Source organism: Sciurus carolinensis, chromosome 3 (assembly GCF_902686445.1).
Source record: "Sciurus carolinensis chromosome 3, mSciCar1.2, whole genome shotgun sequence".
Classification (NCBI taxonomy): domain Eukaryota; kingdom Metazoa; phylum Chordata; class Mammalia; order Rodentia; family Sciuridae; genus Sciurus; species Sciurus carolinensis.
In genome coordinates this window covers 149,687,385-149,710,411 of record NC_062215.1, presented here as the reverse complement: position 1 = coordinate 149,710,411, position 23,027 = coordinate 149,687,385, and the positions used below count along the sequence as shown (strand labels likewise).

The following is a 23,027-nucleotide window of genomic DNA, read 5'->3' as shown; positions in this document are numbered from 1 at the left end:
CATGTCAAACATTGTGTCTTTAAAAAATGTACTAAGCTTTTTAGTTTACAATATGAGATAAAAGAAAAACCAGGTTCTTTAAAACCAGTATTGTACAAAAGTACATTGTAGACTTCAGAGATTTATAAAGGTGTTTTTTGCAGAAAGTGAAATTTTGGGAAGGTTCTCAGAAGCTGAGGAGCAAGGAAGTACACAACGCCTCCCCCCACCCCCCCAATATTTGGGTTTAACTCAGGGGCACTTAACCACTAAGCCCCATACGCAGTAGCAAGCAAGCTTTTCTTTCTTTTTTTTTTTTTTACAGTGCTGGGGATTGAACCCAGAGCCTTGTGCTTACACCAACTGAGCTATTTCCCCAGTTGGCAAGGAAGCTTTTAACTTAACTCTCTGAAGAATTATCTACAAAGGCTAAGCAGTTATAATCTGTTGTAGATATTTTCTCAAGAATCTGTTGTAGATATTTTCTCAAGGCCACAGGTTTATGTCACTGTTTTATTTTGATCAATAGCCACTAATTCCACTTAAAAAATAAATTTTGATTTTGATGGACTTTTGCCATTTGGCTATCTTCTGTCTCTAGGTGAACCTTCTCACCTTTATTCCTAGTCAAGTGTGCTTCATTCCAACCTTAAAACTTAAAATAGTCCCATTTTGTAGAATTCCCATATATCTGCAATGAACAACAGTCTTCCTTTGGGAAAGTTTTTTCCCCCTTTTTTAATTGTTACATTATAATTATACATAATGGGGAATTCATTGTAGCAAAGTTGGTTTTAACTCCCTTTAAGAAAACAGACTTTGGATACATTGGTAGATCACTACTGAAAACTCTTTCAGACCTGATTTTGGATTTGTTTGTTTGTTTATTTATTTTTAATTGTTAGTAGATCTTTTATTTTATTTATTTTTATGTGGTGCTGAGGATTGAACCCAGTGCCTCACATATGGTAGGCAAGTGCTCTATCACTGAGCTACAACTCCAGCCCTGGATTTGTTTTTATTAAGCTTCGATCTTTTCATTTGCTCTGATATTTATACTTCCTGGATATTTAAAACACTTGCTTTCAAAAAGTATGGCTATAGGCTAAGGGTTGCTAGATTTAGCTAACAAAAATATAGGACACCAACTTAAACCTTAACGTCAGATAAACCAACACATTTTTAGTATATGTAAATCCCATATAATCCTTGATCTGAGTATTTGATCTGTGAAAAATATTTTAGGCTAAAATTCTTGTACGTAATCTCGGTGACATTTTAAATGTCTCCTCACAATTTGTGTTCTGCAACAAACAAATCTGAACTCTGAACATGGAATAAATTATTAGGGCTGGGGGTGTAGTTCAATGGCAGAGTGCTTGCCTAGCATACACAGGGACCCAGGTTCCATCCCTAGCACTGGAAATAAAATAAAATAAAACAGAAGAATCTTGGGATGGGGGAATGTAGCTCTGTGATCTAGCTGTAACTGCAGAAAAGAAAAGAAAAGAAAAAGATTAATAATATTCTTTCTGGGCATATACTTATTGTATAATGGTTCATTTTGAGTAATAAAGATTTTGAAAAGCTCTTTTAAATAATGAGGAACCTAGAAAGACATTACTTGGTCTTAGGCAGAAGAGACCCAGGGAGACAATAAGTAGGTGATCTTTAGGTCCAGCACTAGGAGGAAGTGAAAAATACAGCAGAACTGTAAAAAATCTGCATAAGCATTAAAGGAGGGTCCCAAATAGTTAATCTACAAAGATCTGGAGAGTATTTTCTTTTTTATTCTTTTTTGGTCATCATTTTTTTTGTTCAGTTTTATTTATTTATTTTTAGAATTTTTTTTAGTTGTTGATGGATCTTTATTTTTATTTATTTATATGTGGTGCTAAGAATCCAACTCAGTGTCTCACACATGCTAGGCAAGCGCTCTACCACTGAGCAACAACCCCAGTCCTTTTGTCCAATTTTAAACAAAAAATTAAAACACACAAAGAACAAGAAAATATGGCCCATTCACAGGGGGAAAAAAAAAAGAAAATAAAGAAATTATCTCTGAGGAAGGACACATTGGAGTTATTAGATGAACTATCTTAAAAATGCTCAAAGATGTAAGGAAACCATGGATAAAGAACTAAAGGAATCAAGAAAACAAGTGTTTCAATAAATGGAGAGCAGCAATAAAAAATAAATTATAAAAAGGAATAGCAATATAAAATAGTTAAAAGCACAAAAACAAATTATAATATTTATTAGAATGGCCCAATAGCAGATATGAGCAGATACAGGAGAGAAGAATCAGTGAATTTGGAGATAGGGAAAATAAAATTATTCAGTCTGAGGAGCAGAAAGCAGAAGAATAAGGAAAAAAGAACAGAGCTTTTAAGAGCTTTTGTTGGTGAGACACCACCAACAATACCCAAATAAACAAAATGGGAGTTTTAGAAGTGGAGAAGAAAGAAGGGGACAGGAAGAATATTTGAAGATATAATGGCTCAAAACGCCCCAAATTTAATAAAAGGAATGTATCTATATACACACCCAAGAAATCTAACAAACTAAGTAGGATTAAATAAAAAAGTTCCATAATGAGATACGTTATGATCAAACTGTCAAAAAGCAAAGAGAATCTTGACAACAACAGATTGGAAGTATACAGAAATCCTCATTAAGATTAATAATCAAGCTGGACATGGTAGTTCATGCCCATAATACCAGCAACTCAGGAGGCTAAAACAAGAGGATCATAAGTTCAAGGCCAGCAACTCAGTGTGACCCTGTCTCAATCAATCAAACCAATAAATAGAACAGCTCTGTGGTAGAGACCCCCAGTTTCAATCCCAATACTGAAGGAAAATAAATAAATATATACACACACATACAAATACAAATATACACAAATATCCATACAAATTTTCACATTAATATCTGGAAGATTTTGAGTTTTGTTTTAGTGTAAAATGTTTTTTAACTGCAGTGCAACTAAAAAAACAAAACCATCTTTTAGAGATCTATTTCTCTCTTTTTATAAACTACATACCTGTAACCTAATTCTAGTACTGGATTGTCATTCAGAGAAGCATTTTATTGACTGTACCATATTAAGTTTAAATGGATTTCCTGGAAATGAGCCAAGTATTACAAATTCCTTACTTAGCAACTGAGTCTAAATAGGAGATAAAAAGTTTTCAGGTAAACATGCATATGATGCATATTCCATAATGGTAGGGTTGCCAAGAGATACTTAAAAAGAATAAGAACTTATTTGCTGTGGTGAAATAAAACAGTTTAAGGAAGATGAAGTTGCATTTCACTAGAATAAAATTTCACAGATTTTTCTTTTAAAGACACTTTATTGTGAGGCTGATACATCTAATGAATCCTGGCAAAGTATTTAGCCTCTCAACTATTATCATGAACTTCTCTGTCCCAGTTTCTATGGTAGAAGGTACAGTTAGGAAATCTTGACACTGCGTGCTTGACAACAGGATCTACAATTGCCAGATACTTAAAGACTAATTTCATTTGAAACAGAAGCCAATCTTGAAGTATAATCTACTGACAAAGATGACCATTAGAGATAAATGTTCAATCTACAATCTGTACATATATAAATATCTTTTTTCCCTAGAAATTTGTTTCTTTTTTATTAATTATGTTTTTAATTTTACAGACTGCATTTTGATTCATTTGGTTGTGCCTCTCTCTGACGTAACAACAACAAAAATATTCTAAGCTTATTAAGGCAATCCAAAATTTAAAATACTAAATTATTTTTCACCTTTTGTTCTTTAATTATAGTCAATAAAATCTGCATAAATTATAAAAATTAATGCCTTTAGAAGTAATTAAAATTATTATTACCTTCTTAAAATAAGAACACATTGCTAAGGAAAAAAGTGATATGAATTTCTAGAACTATAAATATGATACTGGAAATTAAAAATTTAATAAACAGATAACTGATACAACTTAACAGTGAAAAATAAAAGGGTTGTTTGAAAGGTACGACAACAACAACAAATAGTAAGTACAAGAAAAAATTGAAACCTGGAATATCAGGTGGTCCAGTATTAGCCTAATGAGAATTCCAGAAGGAAGAAATGGAAAAAATTTTTAAACAAATATTAGACAACTCCTCTGATTGAGGAAAATTCTGAATTTTATTTTCTTTGGTACTAGAAATTGAATTCAGGGGCACTTGGTCACGGAGTTACATCCTCAGATCGAACTGATCTGTCTGTCTATCTATCTATCTATCTATCTTGGTACTAGGGATTGAACCAAGGGGCACTTAACCCCTGAGCCATATGCCCAGCCCTTTTTATGTTTTATTTTGAGACAGGGTCTTGCTACTTTGCTCAGGACCTTGCTAAGTTGCTGAGGCTGGTCTCAAACTTGTGATCCTCCTATCTCAGCCTCCTAAGATTGGGATTAGCAAATTATTTTTTCTTTCATGAATTTTCTCAAGTAATGTGTGTTAGTATGTGCATTAAGTGGTAAACATTATGAGTCACCTAGTGAGAACCTGTCTCAAAATATAAAATAAAAAAGATCAGGATGTGGTTCAGTGGTTAAGTGCCTCTGGGCTTAATCCCTAGCAGCAAGCAAACAACAACAACCAAAAAAAAAAAAATAATAATAATTTGCAAGAAATAGAATACTTGAAAATTTTTTTAAATGTTACTTCTAAGGAGACCTTGGAAAGAAGAAAGAAAGAAAAAAGAAAGATGACAAGAAATCAAATATAATATACCAGATGGTGAATTCTGAAACATTCTCCCTAAAGGAGCGGGGGGGTTACAGTATCCAAAATAGGATACAATGTTTTATTTGCAATAAATGCTTATATAATCACAATTCTGCAAAATTGTTTTAATTTCATTTAAATTTTAGATCAATCTGTAGATCATAAATCATCTAATAGTAGATGGAATATTATAAAACTGAGAGTAAATGAGAAATAATTTATAAAATGGGATTAAATTTAGTATTTGAAGTTAAAATGATAATCTCCAGAAGGAAGAGGGGCTCTAGAACATTGCTAAGGGGAGTTATTCTTGGAGAGTGGTAGCAGGGAAGGTTGTTTTTTCCTTTTTCCTTTTCTTTCTTATGACTTTCTATTTAATTTGTTTTGTTTACCCCATAAAATCTTAATTATTTTAAGAGAGAAAAACAGATCACTCTCATTAACAAATGGTACAATAATTATAACATGCTATACAATAGAATATGGACTAACTGGAGAAAATGAGACAAGATCTATAGGTTATAACATTAAAAATTACAGGTTAAAAAATAAACTTCAGAAATGACCATGGATAATGAGCTGATCCTATTCATATAACACAATCTTATGAATGTGTGTGAATACATAAATGTTGGTAAGATGTTTTCAGTGTTTCAACAATTTACAAATGGCAGGAGTCTCTGAAGAAACTTCACTGCTGTGAACCACATTTTATTCCCCGCTGGTAGTACTGGGGATCCAAGTCAGGGCCTCATGCATGCTAAGCCCACGCTTTACCACTGAGCTAAATCCCCATCCTGTGAACTACATTTTTAATATGCATTTTTATATTTTGGTTTCTTTTAAGTCTTACCTACATTTTTATTAGTCATTTATCAGTTTCTAAGTCTGCACTAATTAACGTTTTTGGTTTTATTCTGAGGGGAGTAAGATATAATTTTAATAATGTTTAAAACATTAATTATCCTGTTACACAATCTAGTGAACTTCAGACACATCATTAGTCTCTCTAAACAGTATTTTATACTTTGAAAAAACTGAAGCTGAACCAAAATTGGGGACTCTTTGGATATAAAAAATTTTGAAAACAAAGAATATCATAAAAATCAAGTAAATTTAATTTCTGGTATTAGAAAACTCTAAAAACTATTAACATTATTAACTGTCTATTTTTGCTTCAAAGACCATTAAAATATATCTAGTAAAAAAAAAAAAAATTAGTTTTCTCTTACCAGGCTGTTTTCTTTCCAGGCTTCTGGGAACTTGGGTCTCTGTTTTTCCCTAGACACAAGAACCTGCATGTCTTCAAAAGTGGGATGATTTCCAACTTCTGTCTGAAAAGCCATCTGATATTCTGGTACAGATTCGCCTGTGTGTGTGTAGAAAAGAATGACAGTATTTTCATTTATTGTAAGTGAAAATAATAGGGGTATTTTGATAGCAAATAAGCAAAAGAAATTGTGCATGTTAAATCCTTTCAGGTATTTAGAAATCCTAAGGAGATCCTGTTGTAGGTTTAATGCTTTACTAATAAATACTGAGAATAGTCTCAAACATTTTTGATAAATCAAATGATAATTTCAATGACAGCAGGTTTTATTTTATTTTTTTTAATTGGTGCTAGGGATCAAACCAATGCCCTTGTACATACTAAGCATGAACCCTATGATTGCTCTATACCTCTAGCCCTGGACAGTTTTTAAAAAAAATTTTTGTAGTTATAGAGGGACACAATACATTTGTTTTATTTATTTATTTTTATGTGGTGCTGAGGATTGAACCTAGTGTCTCACACTCGCCAGGCAAGTGCTCTACCACTGAGCCACAATGCTAACCCTTTCCTTTTTCTTTTTGAGACAGGGTCTTGCTAACTTGCCCATGTTTTTTTTTTTAAATACTTTTTAAATTGTCAATGGACCTTTATTTCATTTATTTATATATGGTGCTGAGAATTGAACCCAGTGCCTCATGCATACTAGGAAAGTGCTCTACCACTCAGTCACAACACCAGCCCTTTCCTTTTACTTTTTGAGACAGGGTTTTGCTAACTTGCCCATGTTGATGTTGAACTCCTAGACTCAGGTGATTCTCCTGCCTCAGCCTCCTGAGTGTGGGGATTACAAGTGTACACCACTGCGCCTAACTTAGTGAAAATGTTCATAAAATTAAATTTATTAATAAACATACTGTACCATACAAAAGACCCCCGGGACTGACACTTAGAAAACCAATGATCTAGTGGAAATCTTGGCAAAGAACCAAGAGAACTAGACTTTTCCCGGCTCCTCATCCCTGTCCCGCCCTATTGAAATGACAGAATAAATTAAGAAGGAAGAATGCCAGGATGGGGGTTAGGGCACTTAGGTTCTAATCTTGGCTGCATCTCTACTTCCGAAAAGTCATTTAACTATTCTGTTCCAGTCTTCCTGTCAGCAAAATGGCAATGTCTGCCCTCCTTATCTTACTTGCAAGGAGATAATATGTAGTTACAATGACCTAGATGGAAAAAAATGTTATAAAACATTTGTTTTATGTTTCTTTTTTTAAATATATACATCTATTTCAATTGTAGGTGGACAACCTTTATTTAATTAATTTATTTTTATGCAGTGCTGAGGATCAAATTCAGTGCCTTACACATGCTAGTATAGGCAAGTGGTCTACCACTGAGCTACAATCCCAGATACCTATTTTATGTTTTTATTTGAATATTCAAAACAATCCATAAATTCCTTCAATAGTATTAAAAAAGATTTACCAAGGTTAATTCTATTAATTCTATAATTTCTATAATCTATACATACAGCAGAGCCCAAGTTATTAGAATATGGTGCTACCTATAAATACAAGTAATATTTTTCCATACTATAAACTTGAAGCAATATTTAGTTCTGACCAATTACCATCAACACAACTTGAGATAAATCTGTTTAATCATGCCCGTTAGCATATCACTTTTTTCCTTGAAATCTCATATTATAAAACCTAATCTATGACATCTGTGCACTATAATATATTTACTAGTATATGTCTCTGAGGTATACTCAGAACACATACAAATATATTTCAAGTGTTATTTATTAGTTGCTATTCTTCAAATACTGGTTTAGTAAAATAATTAAAAATTCATAATTCTATTTATTTGTTTTAATTAGGTCCAAATTATAACTAGAAAACTTGCTAAAAGAGATTGATGTGCAATCTTATATGAATGCAATGACATTAAAAATTATCAAAGAAATCAGGTGTGGTGGTACACACTTGTGAAACCCAGTTATTTGGTAGGTTAAAGCAGGAAGATTGCAAGTTGGAGGCTAGCCTGGGCAACCTGGTAAGACCAGCCTTAAAATAAAATTAAAAAGGGTTTGGGATGTATCTCAGATATACAATACTGGGTTCAAGCCCCAAGACCAGAAAGAAAAAAAAAAAAAAAAAAAAAGAAGAAAGAAAGAATTAGCAAATAAATAAAAATCTACTAAATCTTCATGGTTCTAAATCTAATTGTTTAATAGATAGTTGTTTAGGGCTAAATTAATGTAAGCATGAAAATGAATGTAATGACAAACCTGTTGTGGGAGGTAATAGCCTTACTGGATTTCCTTAAAACTTTATAATCACTGAATTGCTCAAGGGAAGTTTTACAATCTCATGTTGTCTCAAAGCATCCAAAACAGATCAAGTATTCAACACTATACCATACCATTCCCTGCTTCTTTACCCATTTGCTAATATCTCTACCAGTTACAGATTTTTTTAGTTCCCTTCTCAAATGATACATATTCGCTTTCTTCCTTTTACTTTCTCTTATTCTTTCTTCCTTCCCCTTCTCCTTTATTTAAATTTTGTAGCGTTTCACTCTTCCTTTATAATAAGGACACATAATTCATTTATTTTACTAATATTTTATATATAGAGGCATCCTTCATTACATAATGTTTCCATTTACTAATAAAGTATGTACTACATTTTGAGGTATAGTATAAAAATTTTAAATGTTTTATTAGTATTTTATAATAATTATATGCTATTTTCTAGGTTTATGAATACATTTATGTGATCCTTTTTCTTTCAACTTCCACTTCATTTCATTTGTTAAATTTTTCAAAAGTGCCCTGTATAACCTACCTGTGCTTTCTTAACAGTTTTCTTCCTATAGTCCCTACTATGATTGCTGTCTTCTTTATTCCACAGAAACGTCTCTAAGAATGCCTATGATCTCCTCCCATTCAACTTCAAAGACCATTCCTCCATTCTATTTCCTCTTGACCTTTGAATTACATTTATTGTCATAAATCTTAGTTTTTAAAGATTTCTAACAATGACTTCTAAAAGATACTATGATTTTTAAGTTTTTAAATTATTTTTTGATCATTTATCTTCTTAATTAATCTAATTGGTGAGGGAATGCCCCATTTATCCAATCTTTAATAACCAATTTTTCTCTCTTCTCATTTATTAAGTGGGTACATGTACTCATAAATTCTGTCTGTCTCTCTCTCTTTCTCTCTCTGGTGCTAGGAAACCCATGCTAACTAGGCAAGCACTCTACCACTGAGTTACTTTAATCTTAATTTTCTCAATATCTTTTTTATTAAGTTTTTTAAAAATAAATTCTTCAGTTGTCTATCAATACCCATCCAAACATCTCCACAATTAAATCAACCTTCCAATATAAACCACGATCTATTCCTACATTCTTGACTGCTACCCTCACTATTTCTCAGACCTCTCAATAATTCTCAATTCCTCTGACTCCCAATTTTCTAATAACTAATGCAGCTTTCTCTTTACTTGCTGTCAGATGTGCTACTCCTTCACCACTTCCATAGTGAGATTTTAATAGGGTATCTTTAAAAAAAATTTTTTTAAGTTATAGATGGACACAATACCTTTATTTTATTTATTTATTTTTATGTGGTGTTGAGGATCAAACCCAGGGCCTCGCATGTGCTAGGTAACACTACCCTGAGCTACAGCCCCAAATCATATAATAGGGTATCTTAATGCAATTCTGTTCTTATTATTTTAATTTTACTTTTCACTATTTTTACACAGAATTTAGCATTTGAACTATTTTCTGGAACCATTTTAAAATGTATAGTTCTATGGCATTAATTACATCCACATGATTGTGCAAACATCATCATCTACCTCTAGAACTATGTCCATCTCTCTAAACTGAAACTCCATACCTGTTAAACAATAATCCCCATTTCTTTTTTTAATTTTTAACCATTTCTAGTTCTTTCTATTTTAACTCATCCTACATATTTGCTAAAATAATTTTGTGCAACCAGACCTAATTCTTTCCCCATCAAACATTGGATACTGCTTTTTCTTTACATTTTTTTTTGTAGTTGTAGATGGACAGAATGCCTTTATTTTATTTGTTTATTTTTATGTGGTGCTAAGGATTGAACCCAGTGCCTCACACATGGTAGCTATAGCTACCACTAAGCTATAGCCCCAGTCCCTGATACTGTTTTTTTTTTTTAATGTTTGTGTAGTGCTGGAGATTCAACACAAGGCCTTGCACATGCAAGGCAAGTCCCTCTACCATTAAACTACAATCTCAGCCCCTGATAGCATTCTTTGTTGTTTATAAGATCAAAAGCAATAGTCATTCTTTGAATACAGTAATTTTTTAAAAAATTATGTTGCTGGTAACAGTGTATTAATGCTGATGAAAGAATCATTTTAGTCATTCTTTGAAACTAAAATACTAGAATGTTAAAAAAAAAAAAACCTGTGCCAAAATTGTAATAACAGAATCCTTATGATATTATGAAAATTACTGCTATTTTCATAAAAATGCCTCAAATGAGTCTGGAATATACTTCTAGTGACTCAAGAAGCCAAGGTAGAAGGATCCTTAAGTTCGATATCAGCCTGGGCAAATTAGTGAGACTCTGTCTCAAAATAAAAATATTAAGTGCTGGAGATATAATATATTATATATATATTATATGTACATACATATATATACACACACACTTTTGGGTAGTAACTGAATGACCTATAGTTAAATAACCATTAATTCCATTTCACTATCTTTTAGAATTAGATTGATTTTTAATGCTTAATGCTTTTAAAGCAAAAATAACTCAACCCTACTATTAATTTGTTTTTCAAAATATTTTTTGTTGTTGAGGGACCTTTATTTCATTTATTTATTTATATGCAGTGCTAAGAATTGAACCCAGTGCCTCACAGATGCTAGGCAAGCACTCTACCACTGAGCTACAACTCCAGCCCCTATTTTATTTTTATTAAACAGTTCTACTTCATAAATTTGTCCAATGCTTATTCTCTTTTCTATACTTTTCATTGTGTTGTTCCTATAAGACTGCATATCAAAACTTTTTGTACAGTATCCAAAAGAATACAACATACAGATTGATAAAGTTTTAAGTTGTTGATGAACCTTTATTTAATTTTTTAATTTATGTGTGGTGCTGAGAATCAAACCCAGTGTCTCACACATGCCAGGCAAGTGCTCTACCACTGAGCCACAACCCCAGTCCCCTGATAAAGTTTTTATATAATAATAGTGATGTAAAATTCTAACAAGGGGAGAAAAAATATAAGTCCCTTTGACTATTTCAAGTAAACCTCAAAGAAGCGATCACATTAAATGAATAGTCTTCCACTGAAAGAAGAAAGAGGAAGAGAAGAAGTTCAGAAAGAGAAAGGAAAATGGAAAGAGAATAGGGTAAGGAGAAAATTAAGATGGGAGGGAGGGAGGTGAAAGATAGGAAAAAAAGGGAAGATGAAGAAAGGAAAAGGAAAATGTGTTCACAAATAACCCATTGCTTGTAGTTCCTTATAAATGTAAATTCAAGAAACAAATATAGCTCAGAGGGTCCATTAGGAAAAAGATGACATGTAAAGAATCATAAACCAAACTAAAAACAGAAAAACTATTACTGGCAATTAATTCAAATTGTACTCAGATGAAAACTTGTAGTCTTAAAAAAAAAAGTCACAATTCACATCCTTCTTCTAATAATATCTCTGAATACTAAATGGCAATGAACTAAAGCTTTAAACAAAAGTAAAAAAGATTCTTCCATAAAAACTGAGTTATTTAATATAAGTGAGACAGAGATATAACCATTTCACTTCAAAATATATATCAACTTATGACAGCAGTTCTTACCTGGGAAGAGGTCTGTACATCTCATAAATATCTCCCAATAGATTAGTCCAAGTGCATACATGTCTACTTGTTTCAAAGCTGATTCACAGTCCCTCAGGTTCACAGCTCCTTCTAGCACTTCTGGTGCCATATATCTAATTGTGCCAACCTGAAAAATTAGAGTGACATTTTTCAGAAATAGAATGTGGTATGTTATTTGACCCTAAGCACATCACCAAAAATTTGTATAACTTATTTATCTCTACTGTGCCCTTCCTAATTAATTGAACTGTGGTAAATTCATTTTAGCAAATGCTATTCATCAATCAAAAAGAATAAGCTAGACATTCCCACGTATATCAATTTTAAAAATCTAAGGCGTAGTGAGAAAATTATAAAACATTATGTATGCCATTTAACATTTTTAATATTCACAAAAATACACGTATGTATATGTATGTGTGTGTGTGTGTGTGTGTGTGTGTGTGTGTTTGTGTGTGTATGTGAATGTAGAGAAAAGGTTCAGGAAGGATATGTTTAACATTGTACTGATGAACTGTCTTATCTCAAAATCAGTATCTTTACTCTTGCTTCAAAAATCAAATCTTGCATACTTCTTCCTAATGTTTGTCAAAATAAGTTGGAATAACAGTGATTTTCAAAATGAACTGATAAACTTTAACAGGGTCTTTATGCAATGTTTATTTGGTATTTCTTAATTTTATAATTCCTAATATTCTCTAACTGGAAGTTTATAAGGACAATTGTCCTGAGCATTATAATTTCAAGGTATGTTAGTGTGATGCTTTTTGTATACATTCACCTCACTTATGGCTGCATTATCTTCTTCCCCTGGGCGCACCAGTCTATTTCCAGTCAGCCTCATGGACAACCCAAAGTCACTAATAACACAGGTTCCATCATTTTTCACCAGGACATTTCTGCTGTTTAAATCTCGGTGGGAAATTGCAGGCTTATAATGATCTGTTAGGATAATTTAAAATATTTATTAATACTTAAATAGAAATACTGGGTATGAAATGAACAAGCAAGTAATAGAAACTATATAAATATAAAAGATGTTATTTTTCTGCCCATTAGTTTTCTAATTAAAAAAGGGCACAAGAAACCAAAATTTCAACTCACTCATCACTATTTTCTAATATATGTTACAACACAACTCTTGTTGCATGTATAGGTAATTAAGCATTAAACATTCAGCTTAATCTAACAATAAACCTGCTGCTTCTAATTCTAAAACATTTTTTTTCTCTTCACTTCTAGCAAAAGGAGGCAATACAAATTGGCATAAACACCAAAAAATCTGCCTGTCTAAAACAAAAACAAAGATCAGTATAAAACTAATGTGGTTCTAAAATTTTTACATAAGTTTTACAGTGTTTTTCTATAGCTTAAGGGGTCCAACCTGTGACAGCACAACCCAGTTCTGCCTAAGGTTTTGCCATGTCTCTGAGCCTACCTCAGCTCTTCAAATCTAACTAGAAATAATTTACAACAGATCAGGAGAAGAAGTAGAGGAGCTGGTATCTTCCAACAAATTATGAAAACTTGTTCTTTGATTTTACAGAAGCAAAGCAGTGTTATACTGATTCTATTTCTAAACCTTAACACTAGGCCATAAGCTCCATGAAAGCAGAAAGAGAACATATTATCTAAATTTAAAAGGCCTGGCCCAGAGTAAACAGTAAATTCTTGCTGACTGAAAGAATGAAGTTAACCTGAGCCTATCATCTAAAACATTACATTTTTCTCTATAAATAAAGATACCTTATGTAAACCTTATATTAAATAAAACCATAGCTCTATAGCACAATTTCTGAAATTTAAATATCTCCCTAAGTATAGAAAAAAATAGAGAAATTAGAATCAAGTCTATAACAAGCTTATTGAGTAGCTGCATTTAGATTCAGTATATAAATATATTACTCTCATTAGTAAGCATTTAAATGCAATTTAATCAACAGTGAAACTACAGAGGATGATTTCTTTGATATAAAAAAGCAACAGAACATTTGGAAGAAAAAAAGGAGTTAAATTCTTCATCTAAGAGTTGATTTCTTTCTCATTTTTTCTTTTCCCACTTTCTGTTCCAATTTCCCACAGCTTCTATTTAACTTGGCTTCTACTCAATTCCTCTAATAACTACACCTCTTACTCTGGATAAAACTATAATAATGGCATAATCTTGAGCTAATATTTATATAGGAAAATTTATTAAAACATTGGAAAATGTATCAAATCAATAATAAGATCAAATCAATAAGGATTTCATACTTCAGGGAAAACTAAGTTAATGAGGGAGAATATGCGACAAGTTATTTCCTGCTATTACTAAAAAGGAAAAAGAAAAGATAGGGAAGGGAGTAAGAGAAAAAGGCAGTGAGGAAGATAGAAGAAAAGAGAGAAGAGAAGAGAGAACTCAACACCAAAGCAAAGGGTAGAACAACAGATTATCCTTTTCGGATGACTTTCCCCTTCTAAGTTCCCCTAAGTATTCTTTTTAATCTTTTTGAGTGTGTAAGCCAGGGGCAGAACATACAATGCTTGTGCCCTGGGCAAAGGAAAGTGTAATAAGATACTGCTTTAAATATATGTATATGTATATATATGTGTGTATTTATATCTATTATATATACTTATATATTTATAATTTATAATTTATAAAACATTTTATAATTTATAATTTTATAATTTATAAAACATGCATTATAAAATGTTACAAAATCACATATATTTTTTAAACCTGAACAAAAAATTGTCTTGTGGACACACACACACACACACACACACATATATATAAACAGAGCAAAGGACCCAGAAGGATAAACATAGACTGCTTAGTAATTTTCTTGTGAAGTCTGAATAATCTATATATATTTTTTGTATGTTAGATTTTTGTTGGGTAACAAGCATGCATTGCTATTATCATAATGAAAAAATTCACAGGGAAAACTTATTACAAATAAACAGGTTAAAGTCTTTATTCTGAAGCAACAAATAACTGAAATAATAATAACTATTATTTCTTACTAATGAATTTCTACTCTAAGCAACAAAATTATATCTAAAGATACTGGGAAGAAGAGAATTCTCTGAAAGAACACTTTAAATGTTTTAAAATATTATAGTATACTTGGGAACACTTTTAAACAATAGATTTAAATAGCAGTAACACATATTACATGAAGTTTTGAAAAATTTAACTAGTTATAATATTAGCTAATGTTTGAGAGTAACAGCTCTTTAAAAAATTTCAGCCAACGTTTGACTTAAAACCTTGCTGAATCATGCAAAGCTTGAAAGAGGAATTAGGATGATATTTTAAGTTCTGTGCTAAGCCAGCTTTTAAAAGGGGTTGCAATATTTAAGAGTAAGGGAACACACAGCCCAATGGTTAATGTGCTAAAGCACTAAAGCAAGTGCATCAAGTTGCTGACACAGACAATAACATAGGTCAATTCTGTACTCAGGAAAAGCGAGATGTCTAGATAAATGAACTAATAAATTATTCAAGGAAAATTATTTATATATGAAGCATCCACTAGAAAAGATGATCTGTGCAAATATACAATGGAACAAAGATCTAAGAAACAGGTACATTAAAGTTCTCTTCATTAAAGAGGTCAGGGAGACTGAAAAACAATGTCAGGGTTACAGTTTGACAAGAAAATGTGCTAGGGAATGAAAACATGAGAAAGTGCAGAGACAGAATTATCACAGCCAGGCTAATTTAGGGGTTCCTGTGATGTGAGATATATATTGAAAAAAAGTAAAAAAGAAAATGTATTAAAAAGAGATGCTTTCAACAACTAGCAAAAATGTGTATGAAAGCTGAGGAAGGCTAGTTGTGACAAGGAATAGAATATACTTCTGAAACACTGGCAAAGACTGACATCTGCCATGTATTCTCCCTTTCCTACTTGGTAGTAGAAGCGAACATTATCTGAGGCAGCAACTAACTCAGTAAAAAACAAAGAAACAAAAAAACCAATATTTCAGCTTCTTTTGAAGCTAAGAGTGGACTAGTTCTGAGAAACAAAACATAACAGCAGAACTTATGGAGATAGAAGGGAACAATTCCATTTACCTCCTCTCCTTTTTTTTTTTTTTTTTTTCCCTGCCTAGGATACAGCATGAAAGATAATGAGGTAACTTTGAAAATGAAAGCTACCTATAAAGCACTGTATGTAAAGAAACAGAGGTGCCACAGGCCCTGATAGTCTTATGGTGCTACCAAACCAATCCTAGATGGTCTCTAGATTGTTTTTTTTTTTTTTTTTTTTTTTTAGCTTCATGCATGCTAAGCTAGCACTCTATCACTGAGCTGCACCCTTAGCCCTTTAGATTCTTAAATCAGAAAGAAAAAGTTTCTCTTTTATTGAAACCTCTGTTATTCCCACTTCCCATTCTCACAGATTTATTCAAACCTCATTCTAATTAAGAGAAGCACTGACATATAAAAATACACATTTGGGTACACTAAACATCAGCCAACTGAGTAGAGACCTATGGGATAACAGAACAAAAGAAGTCATTATGCATTTAGTTCATTTAAATAAACAGGATACAAGGAAAATATAGCCTAGTTAAGAAGTTTTTTTTTTTGGTGGTGTGGGGGATTGAACCCAGGGCCTTGTGCTTGCAAGGCAAGCACTCTGCCAACTGAGTTATATCCCCAGCCCCCAGAAATTCTTAACCTAAGGTCCACAAATAGACTTTAAGGTGTCTGAAAACTCCATAGAATTAAAAAAAAAAAAGTTTTCCTTTTCTTCTTTCTTCCCCCACCCCCTTCCCTCCTTCCTCTCTCTTTCTCTTTCTGCTGTGCTGGGAATCAAACCTAGCACATTATGCCATCATGCCAGGCAAACACTCTACCACAAAGCTCTATAACCAGCCGAAAAGAAGATTTTTGTGAGTATTCTCACATGGGCATTTGTAGAGCTTTAATCAAATTCTTAATGGAATCCATGACCACTCTAAATAGTCTTTAAGTTCTTTTTCTTATTCTTTCATTTCAAATATGTTCCTCATACTAAATATTTCAAACAACTGGTTAATAATAAATGCCTTATAAATCATACTTTGAAGATATGATTAAAATTTGGAACCCATATGTGTTATTCATCTTTTATTCACTATCTTACCTCCTCGTGGTAATTCTGTGTGAAGATAAGCCAGTCCTCTAGTCACAGAATGAGCCAGACGGCAAGAGCTTACCCAGTCACTTGTATGGAGACACAAATACTTGCATAGAGATCCCTATACAGAGGAAAAAATGTACAAAAAAATTGAAATGAATTTATTTTAACATTAAGAGTAAATCAGCAACCTTATTAAGGATTTGCATAGGCTAGAATTCTATGCAGATTTAATGAACTGTATTACAGAATCTTGAAAGAGGTAGTAAGACATTTCTATGTGAAGAAAGAAGAGGAAAGAATTTAAACATCAATTTTTATGTCTCCAAAATTTTAATTATGAATGATTATTTCCTTTTAAGTTCTTTGCTCTATCAAATTAACTTGAAAAAATATCTTTTACTAGTACAAACTATAAATGGTTTATAGTAGAAAATATAAGAATTTTGTAAATATATATATAATGTGTCCTCTATATGTGCAGGTTCTAAATTCGTAATTTTGACCAACCCAGATAAAAAAAATATTCAGGGACTGGGGGTTATAGTTCAGTTGTACCTAACATGCATGATGAGGCTTTGAGTAGACCCCCAGCACTACAAAAACGAAAAATTAAAAAAAAAACTGCCTCTGTACTGAACATGTACACACTATTTTTTCTTGTCATTATTCCCTAAACAATACGAAAAACAACTATTAACATGGTATTTATTGTGTAAGTAATCTAGAAATGAAGTGCATGGGTTATATGTTAAAAAAAAACAACTATTCATCATTTTATAATCAGGACTTGAACATCTGCAGATTTTGGTATGTTTGCAGGGGTGTGGGGCAGTTTAGGGGGAAGGTGGTTCTGGAACCAATCCCCCCAGGATACTGAGGGGTGACTCTCTGTATCTGTATTACTCAAAATGTTTATCTACAAACTACTACTAGTCTCTGATGAGATAAGAAGCTGACAGCAGAATGAATGACAATCAAAGCACTGTTTCCTTCATTGAGAAAATCTGGCTACAGAAAAAGAAAAGAATAAAAAAGAAAGGAGAGAGGGAGAATGAGAGAATTAGAGAGGGAGAGTGAAGAAACAGTATAATTAGTGATGTATTTAATTCAAATTATGGCACAAGATCCTATCTCACTGCAGACCATTAATAACCAATTTGCAAACTAGCAATGCTATTATGGTGGTCTTCCTGAAAGTCTGATTGACAGCTAATATCAATGACAGTTTATTTCTTCTGAAGAACTTACATTGGGATAATACTCCATCACAAGCAAATACTCCATGCGTCCATCTGCAGTGACTCTCTCATCTCCCACTATAAAACGAGCAATGTTGTCATGTTCCATCAAAGGCACTCTGTAAATGTTTTTTTCATTGATAAAATTCTGACGGTTTGCAAAAGAAAACACTTTTACAGCAACTGGACGCTCATCCAAGGAACCTTTATATACTGCTCCATATCGACCCCGGCCAATCAGCTGCAAATTTGTTTTTAAGAAGGCAAAGTATTAATTCATATCAAAATTAAACAATCAAACTTACTAAATAATAAAGCACAAATCCATATAATATGCCACACATCTCTATTGCTAATAGTTTACTCCATTATCAAGAAACTACTGATGTCCATATCTGGTATGATGAAAGAAGTTCCTTACCCTACCTAGCCGTCTCACAGATAAGAACTGGAAACTCTGGACAAAAATAAAAACAAATAAACAAAAGATCTAAAGGCACTGGAGAAAAAAGAAAAGGAGGTAGACTCTAAGAGGTCTCAGGTTTAAAAGAGAAAAATGGCATAGAGTGATCTCCCTGTTTTTGATTTTTAGCTTGATGTAAGGTTAAATCAGCTCTGGGCAGTAGAGTTAAAATGGTGAGGGAAAAATCTATAATCTTTCCAGATCTAAGAACCAGAGAACATAATCTGGGGCAACTACAGCTTCTGCAAAGTGATGACATAACTCTGAAAATGATGAATGCATGGGACAGTCTCTAGCTAAAGATAAAATAGCTGAACCAAGATTTGAGTTTCTGTCGAAGAGACAAGTTCATAGTATGTATTGTTTACTAAAACGAATAACAAAAATCAGCATGCTTTTGAAGAACATGATAGATATAGTCCAGGTCTCTAAAAAAAAAAATATTCACAATATTTGGGGTACAATAAAAAATTACTCAATGTACAAAGAACCAGCAAAATGTATCCTATTCTCTTCATTTTTTTGGCTTCTGGGGATTTTTCTCATTTTTTATTGAAAGGGGTTGAGAATTTATCATCATTTATTTAAGAACATTTGTTATATATCATTATTTCCAGGTTAAAACTTCACATGCAGACTGTCCTTTACAAAGGTTGTATAAAAATATAATTAAATCAGCAATGTTTGGTAGCTTTTTTCACTCAATCCTGGGTAATATTCCATGTTATAATTGGTATTTTTTTCAGTCTAGTAAACTGCACATCTTATTACCCAGTTATTAGCCATATTTATTTTTCTGAACTGTAAGTTCATCTCTTCTGTCCATTTTTATGGACTGTTTCTTTCAAATTGATTTATAACAGTTATTTATCAATTTTTTCTTATATGTTGAAATATTTTTTCAAATTTGGCTTTTTAACTTGGTTTACTATATTTTTATCCGAAAAGAATATTATTAAAATGTTTTCATATAATTAAATCTATCATATCCATTATTTAGTTTGGGAACCATAGTTATCAAGTCATCTCTAATAAAATCATAAAACCACTCATCATAGTAAGACTTTTAAAGCAGCTTCTGAAATATTACCAAAAGAAATTTAGTAATAGTTAGAAAACTTGGCAATAATTATAACAGCCCCAAATCTAAGAACAACCTTACCTCCAGCAGTTTCAGATTATCTAGGTCAAGAGAGGGCTCTGATGCTGCCGCCTCCATCATGTTCATACTATGAAGACCTTGTTTACGGTCTCCTTTAGGAAGAGGAAAAAAATTACAAATAAGTAATTTTTTAAAAATGATCTTTATTACACTTTTTACTATATTACAGTTTTTAAAAAGCTGCAGGAGTAAAACTACTTATTAAAACAGGAATCATCTATAAATGAAGACGAATAATGAACAGTATGAAAGCTAAATTCTAAGTGATGCTCCCATCACGACTTCAAGTATAAAACCCTAAGAAATATTGAGAAAACTTTCAAGATTTTATTAATTTTATTTAAATGAATGAGTGGTTGATGATTTCCTAAATAACCCATCAAGCCTAAAGTTTATTAATGGTATCTGTAATTTACTTCGAAATAATTCAGTGGCACAGGAATTGGTAGTGAGTGGGGATGTATACGAAACAATATTGCTCATACGTGATTAAGTGTTGAAGCTGGGTGGCAGGTATTCTGTTTGAGTTTGAAACTTTTTGTAAATACTGGGGGAAATTTTTTTGCCGAAGACAAGAATGGGAGTTCTATAGCACAGAATTTTGTTTTGTTTTTTAACATTCAGGATAGAGATTTTAAAAAAGAAATAAATTCTAAATTAATAGTGTGCTTAATAAATGATAGGACAAAAAGTGGTATTTCATTACCTGTCAACATTCTGTATCCGAAGCATAAGGCAACTATCAAAACAGCTAAGACAGAGACAGATGCCAAAGCAATGATTATTGTCTCATCTCGGTTAAATGAATGAGGTGGACCTAAAAGAAACAAATTTTAAAACAATGTCATCCTTTTTGTTTCTGAAGGTACTGGGGATTGAACCCAGAGGTACTCTACCACTGAGCTATGTCCTCAGTTCTTTTTATTTTTTATTTTAAAAACAGTTTCTCTGAGTTGTCAAGCTGGCCTCAAACTTTGATCACCACCATGCTTCAGAATCCAGAGTAGCTATAATTACAGGTATGCACCATCATGCCCTTTGGTCATTCTTTTTTTAATAAAAGTACTTTGTAAAATAGTGACAGACTGCTCTTTAGAAAGGCTGTATCAATATATAAGCAAATCAGTAATGTTTTTGCATGAAAGGAAATGAGAGAAAAATAATAAATTAATCACAAAGATTATCTTTTCCCCCCAGTACTAAGCATTGAACCCAGAATCTCACACATGCCTTAGCTATATAGCCAGCCCTTTTAAACATTTTTCATGTTGATTCAGGATCTTATTAAGTTGCCGGGACTGGTCTTGATATAGATTATCTTACAAAGACTTGAAACACTGTAAAATCTGTTAGGTATGCTTCTAATTATTGATACATCTACATTATGGAATAGCATGGACAGGAGAGCATAATTTTTTTGATAGTATAATATTTAAGAGTACAGTCTTTAAAATCACACTCATTCTGTGGGATTCAGAAAATTATTTGACTTTTTAGTGCCTCCATTTCCTCATTTATAAATATATACCTTTTATGTCAGTTGAAGCTTATGGGGGAATCTACAATGTCAAGCATATATTATCTATGCAATTAATGTTAGCTATAGTAATAAATATGATATCATTAATATTCATGAAAAGAATATGGCTATGCAGGCAATTAAATATGAATTAGACTTAAACTTACTTCTTCCACTTATTGCAAGACCTTGGGAAAATTTCATCTGTCTGAGCCTAACTTTACTCATCTGCAGAATGGAGACACATATATCTATACCACAGGATTATAATTACAATGTAAACATGTTATGTGTTACTTTAATTCTGTGGGTCAGATCATATCTAGAGGAAATACTCTTTAGGGTAGATGTCCACAAACTAGAGCAGTGTGTCCAATATAGAGCAAGTAGAATAGTGAAGATAAACAACTGAATTGTAAGAGGTACAAAAAACTGAAAGTGTCCAATATAGTGAGAGAGAGAGAGAGAGAGAGAGAAACTTGAGAGAATGCAGTCTTGTGGAAAAATGGAATTATTTTGAATAACTAGGAGGAATAATGAGATTTGATTAATGAGCATTCAAGACAAGTCTGTAGCACAGAATACAGACCTTATGACTTACAAATAAGGTTGTCTAAAATAGAATAAGTTACATATGAAATAGCTGTTAATTATTTTACCAGAGGCATTCATGTAGTGCTTGGAATACTCACTAGAGGCTGGGCTTAATAACTGTTAATTTCCTTATTTAATCATTCTCTATACTCAATAAAAATCAAGCATACTGTATTTTAAAACTTCCTTGCTTTGGACATTATAATTACATGCTGTATTCAAACTAGAAGTTTCTATGGCAAAGCAAGAAGCCTCTATGTCGAAGAGTTCCTCTGATGGGTATTCCTGTTCTAAATGAACTTATCTCAATCAAATTAAGTACAGGTGCAGGGCTGGGGAGATAGCTCAGTTGGTCGAGTGCTTGCCTTGCAAGCACAAGGCCCTGGGTTCGATCCCCAGCACCAAAAAAAAAAAAAAAAGTACAGGTGCATATTTAAATGTCACAAAAATATTTCTAAAAAGAATCTGTTGAAGCACTGAAATATTTCAATTTGTAGGCCGTTTATTAGATATTAATAAAATTTAAAATAATTGTAACTATTTTTAATGTATATAGTGAGTTATATGCAGAAAAACTACATATAAAAATTTACCATAATGAGATACTAGACTGGCTACAATTAAAAAAAGAAAAAGAAAAAAATTTGGCAAGGATGAAGAGAAATTAGAACTATCATGTGTTGCTGGTAGGAATATGAAATGATAGATACAGTAGAAAACAATTTTGGGGGGAAAATGTAAAACAGAATTTCCATTATACCTAATAATTCTACTCCCAGGCATATACTTGAAACAAAAACTTTTACACAAATGTTCAGAGAATCACAATTCACAGTAGCCCAAAGTAGAAACGGCACAAATGTTCATATGCTGATGAATGGATAAACAAAATGTGGCATTATCCACACAAATGATATTCAAAAAGTTGCATATGTTATGATCTATTTATATAAAATATTAAGAAAAGGCAAATCTATAGAGATAAAAAGCAGATTAGTAGTTGCCAGGGGTGATGA

The 23,027-nt window shown here is 32.2% G+C and overlaps 1 protein-coding gene across 2 annotated transcripts in view; it reads right to left on the bottom strand.

The window, feature by feature from the left end:
* Bmpr2 (bone morphogenetic protein receptor type 2) overlaps nt 1–23,027 on the bottom strand; it is a 155,388-nt gene that overhangs the window by 12,018 nt on the left and 120,343 nt on the right. For both annotated transcript variants that reach the window (XM_047543183.1, XM_047543182.1), the window contains exons 4-10: nt 20,605–20,715; nt 19,899–19,990; nt 18,284–18,514; nt 17,039–17,153; nt 12,697–12,857; nt 11,895–12,042; nt 5,968–6,104 (exon numbers count right to left, since the gene is read on the bottom strand). In XM_047543183.1, the coding sequence (XP_047399139.1) occupies nt 5,968–6,104; nt 11,895–12,042; nt 12,697–12,857; nt 17,039–17,153; nt 18,284–18,514; nt 19,899–19,990; nt 20,605–20,715 (995 nt within the window). The remainder of the gene's footprint in view (nt 1–5,967; nt 6,105–11,894; nt 12,043–12,696; nt 12,858–17,038; nt 17,154–18,283; nt 18,515–19,898; nt 19,991–20,604; nt 20,716–23,027) is intronic.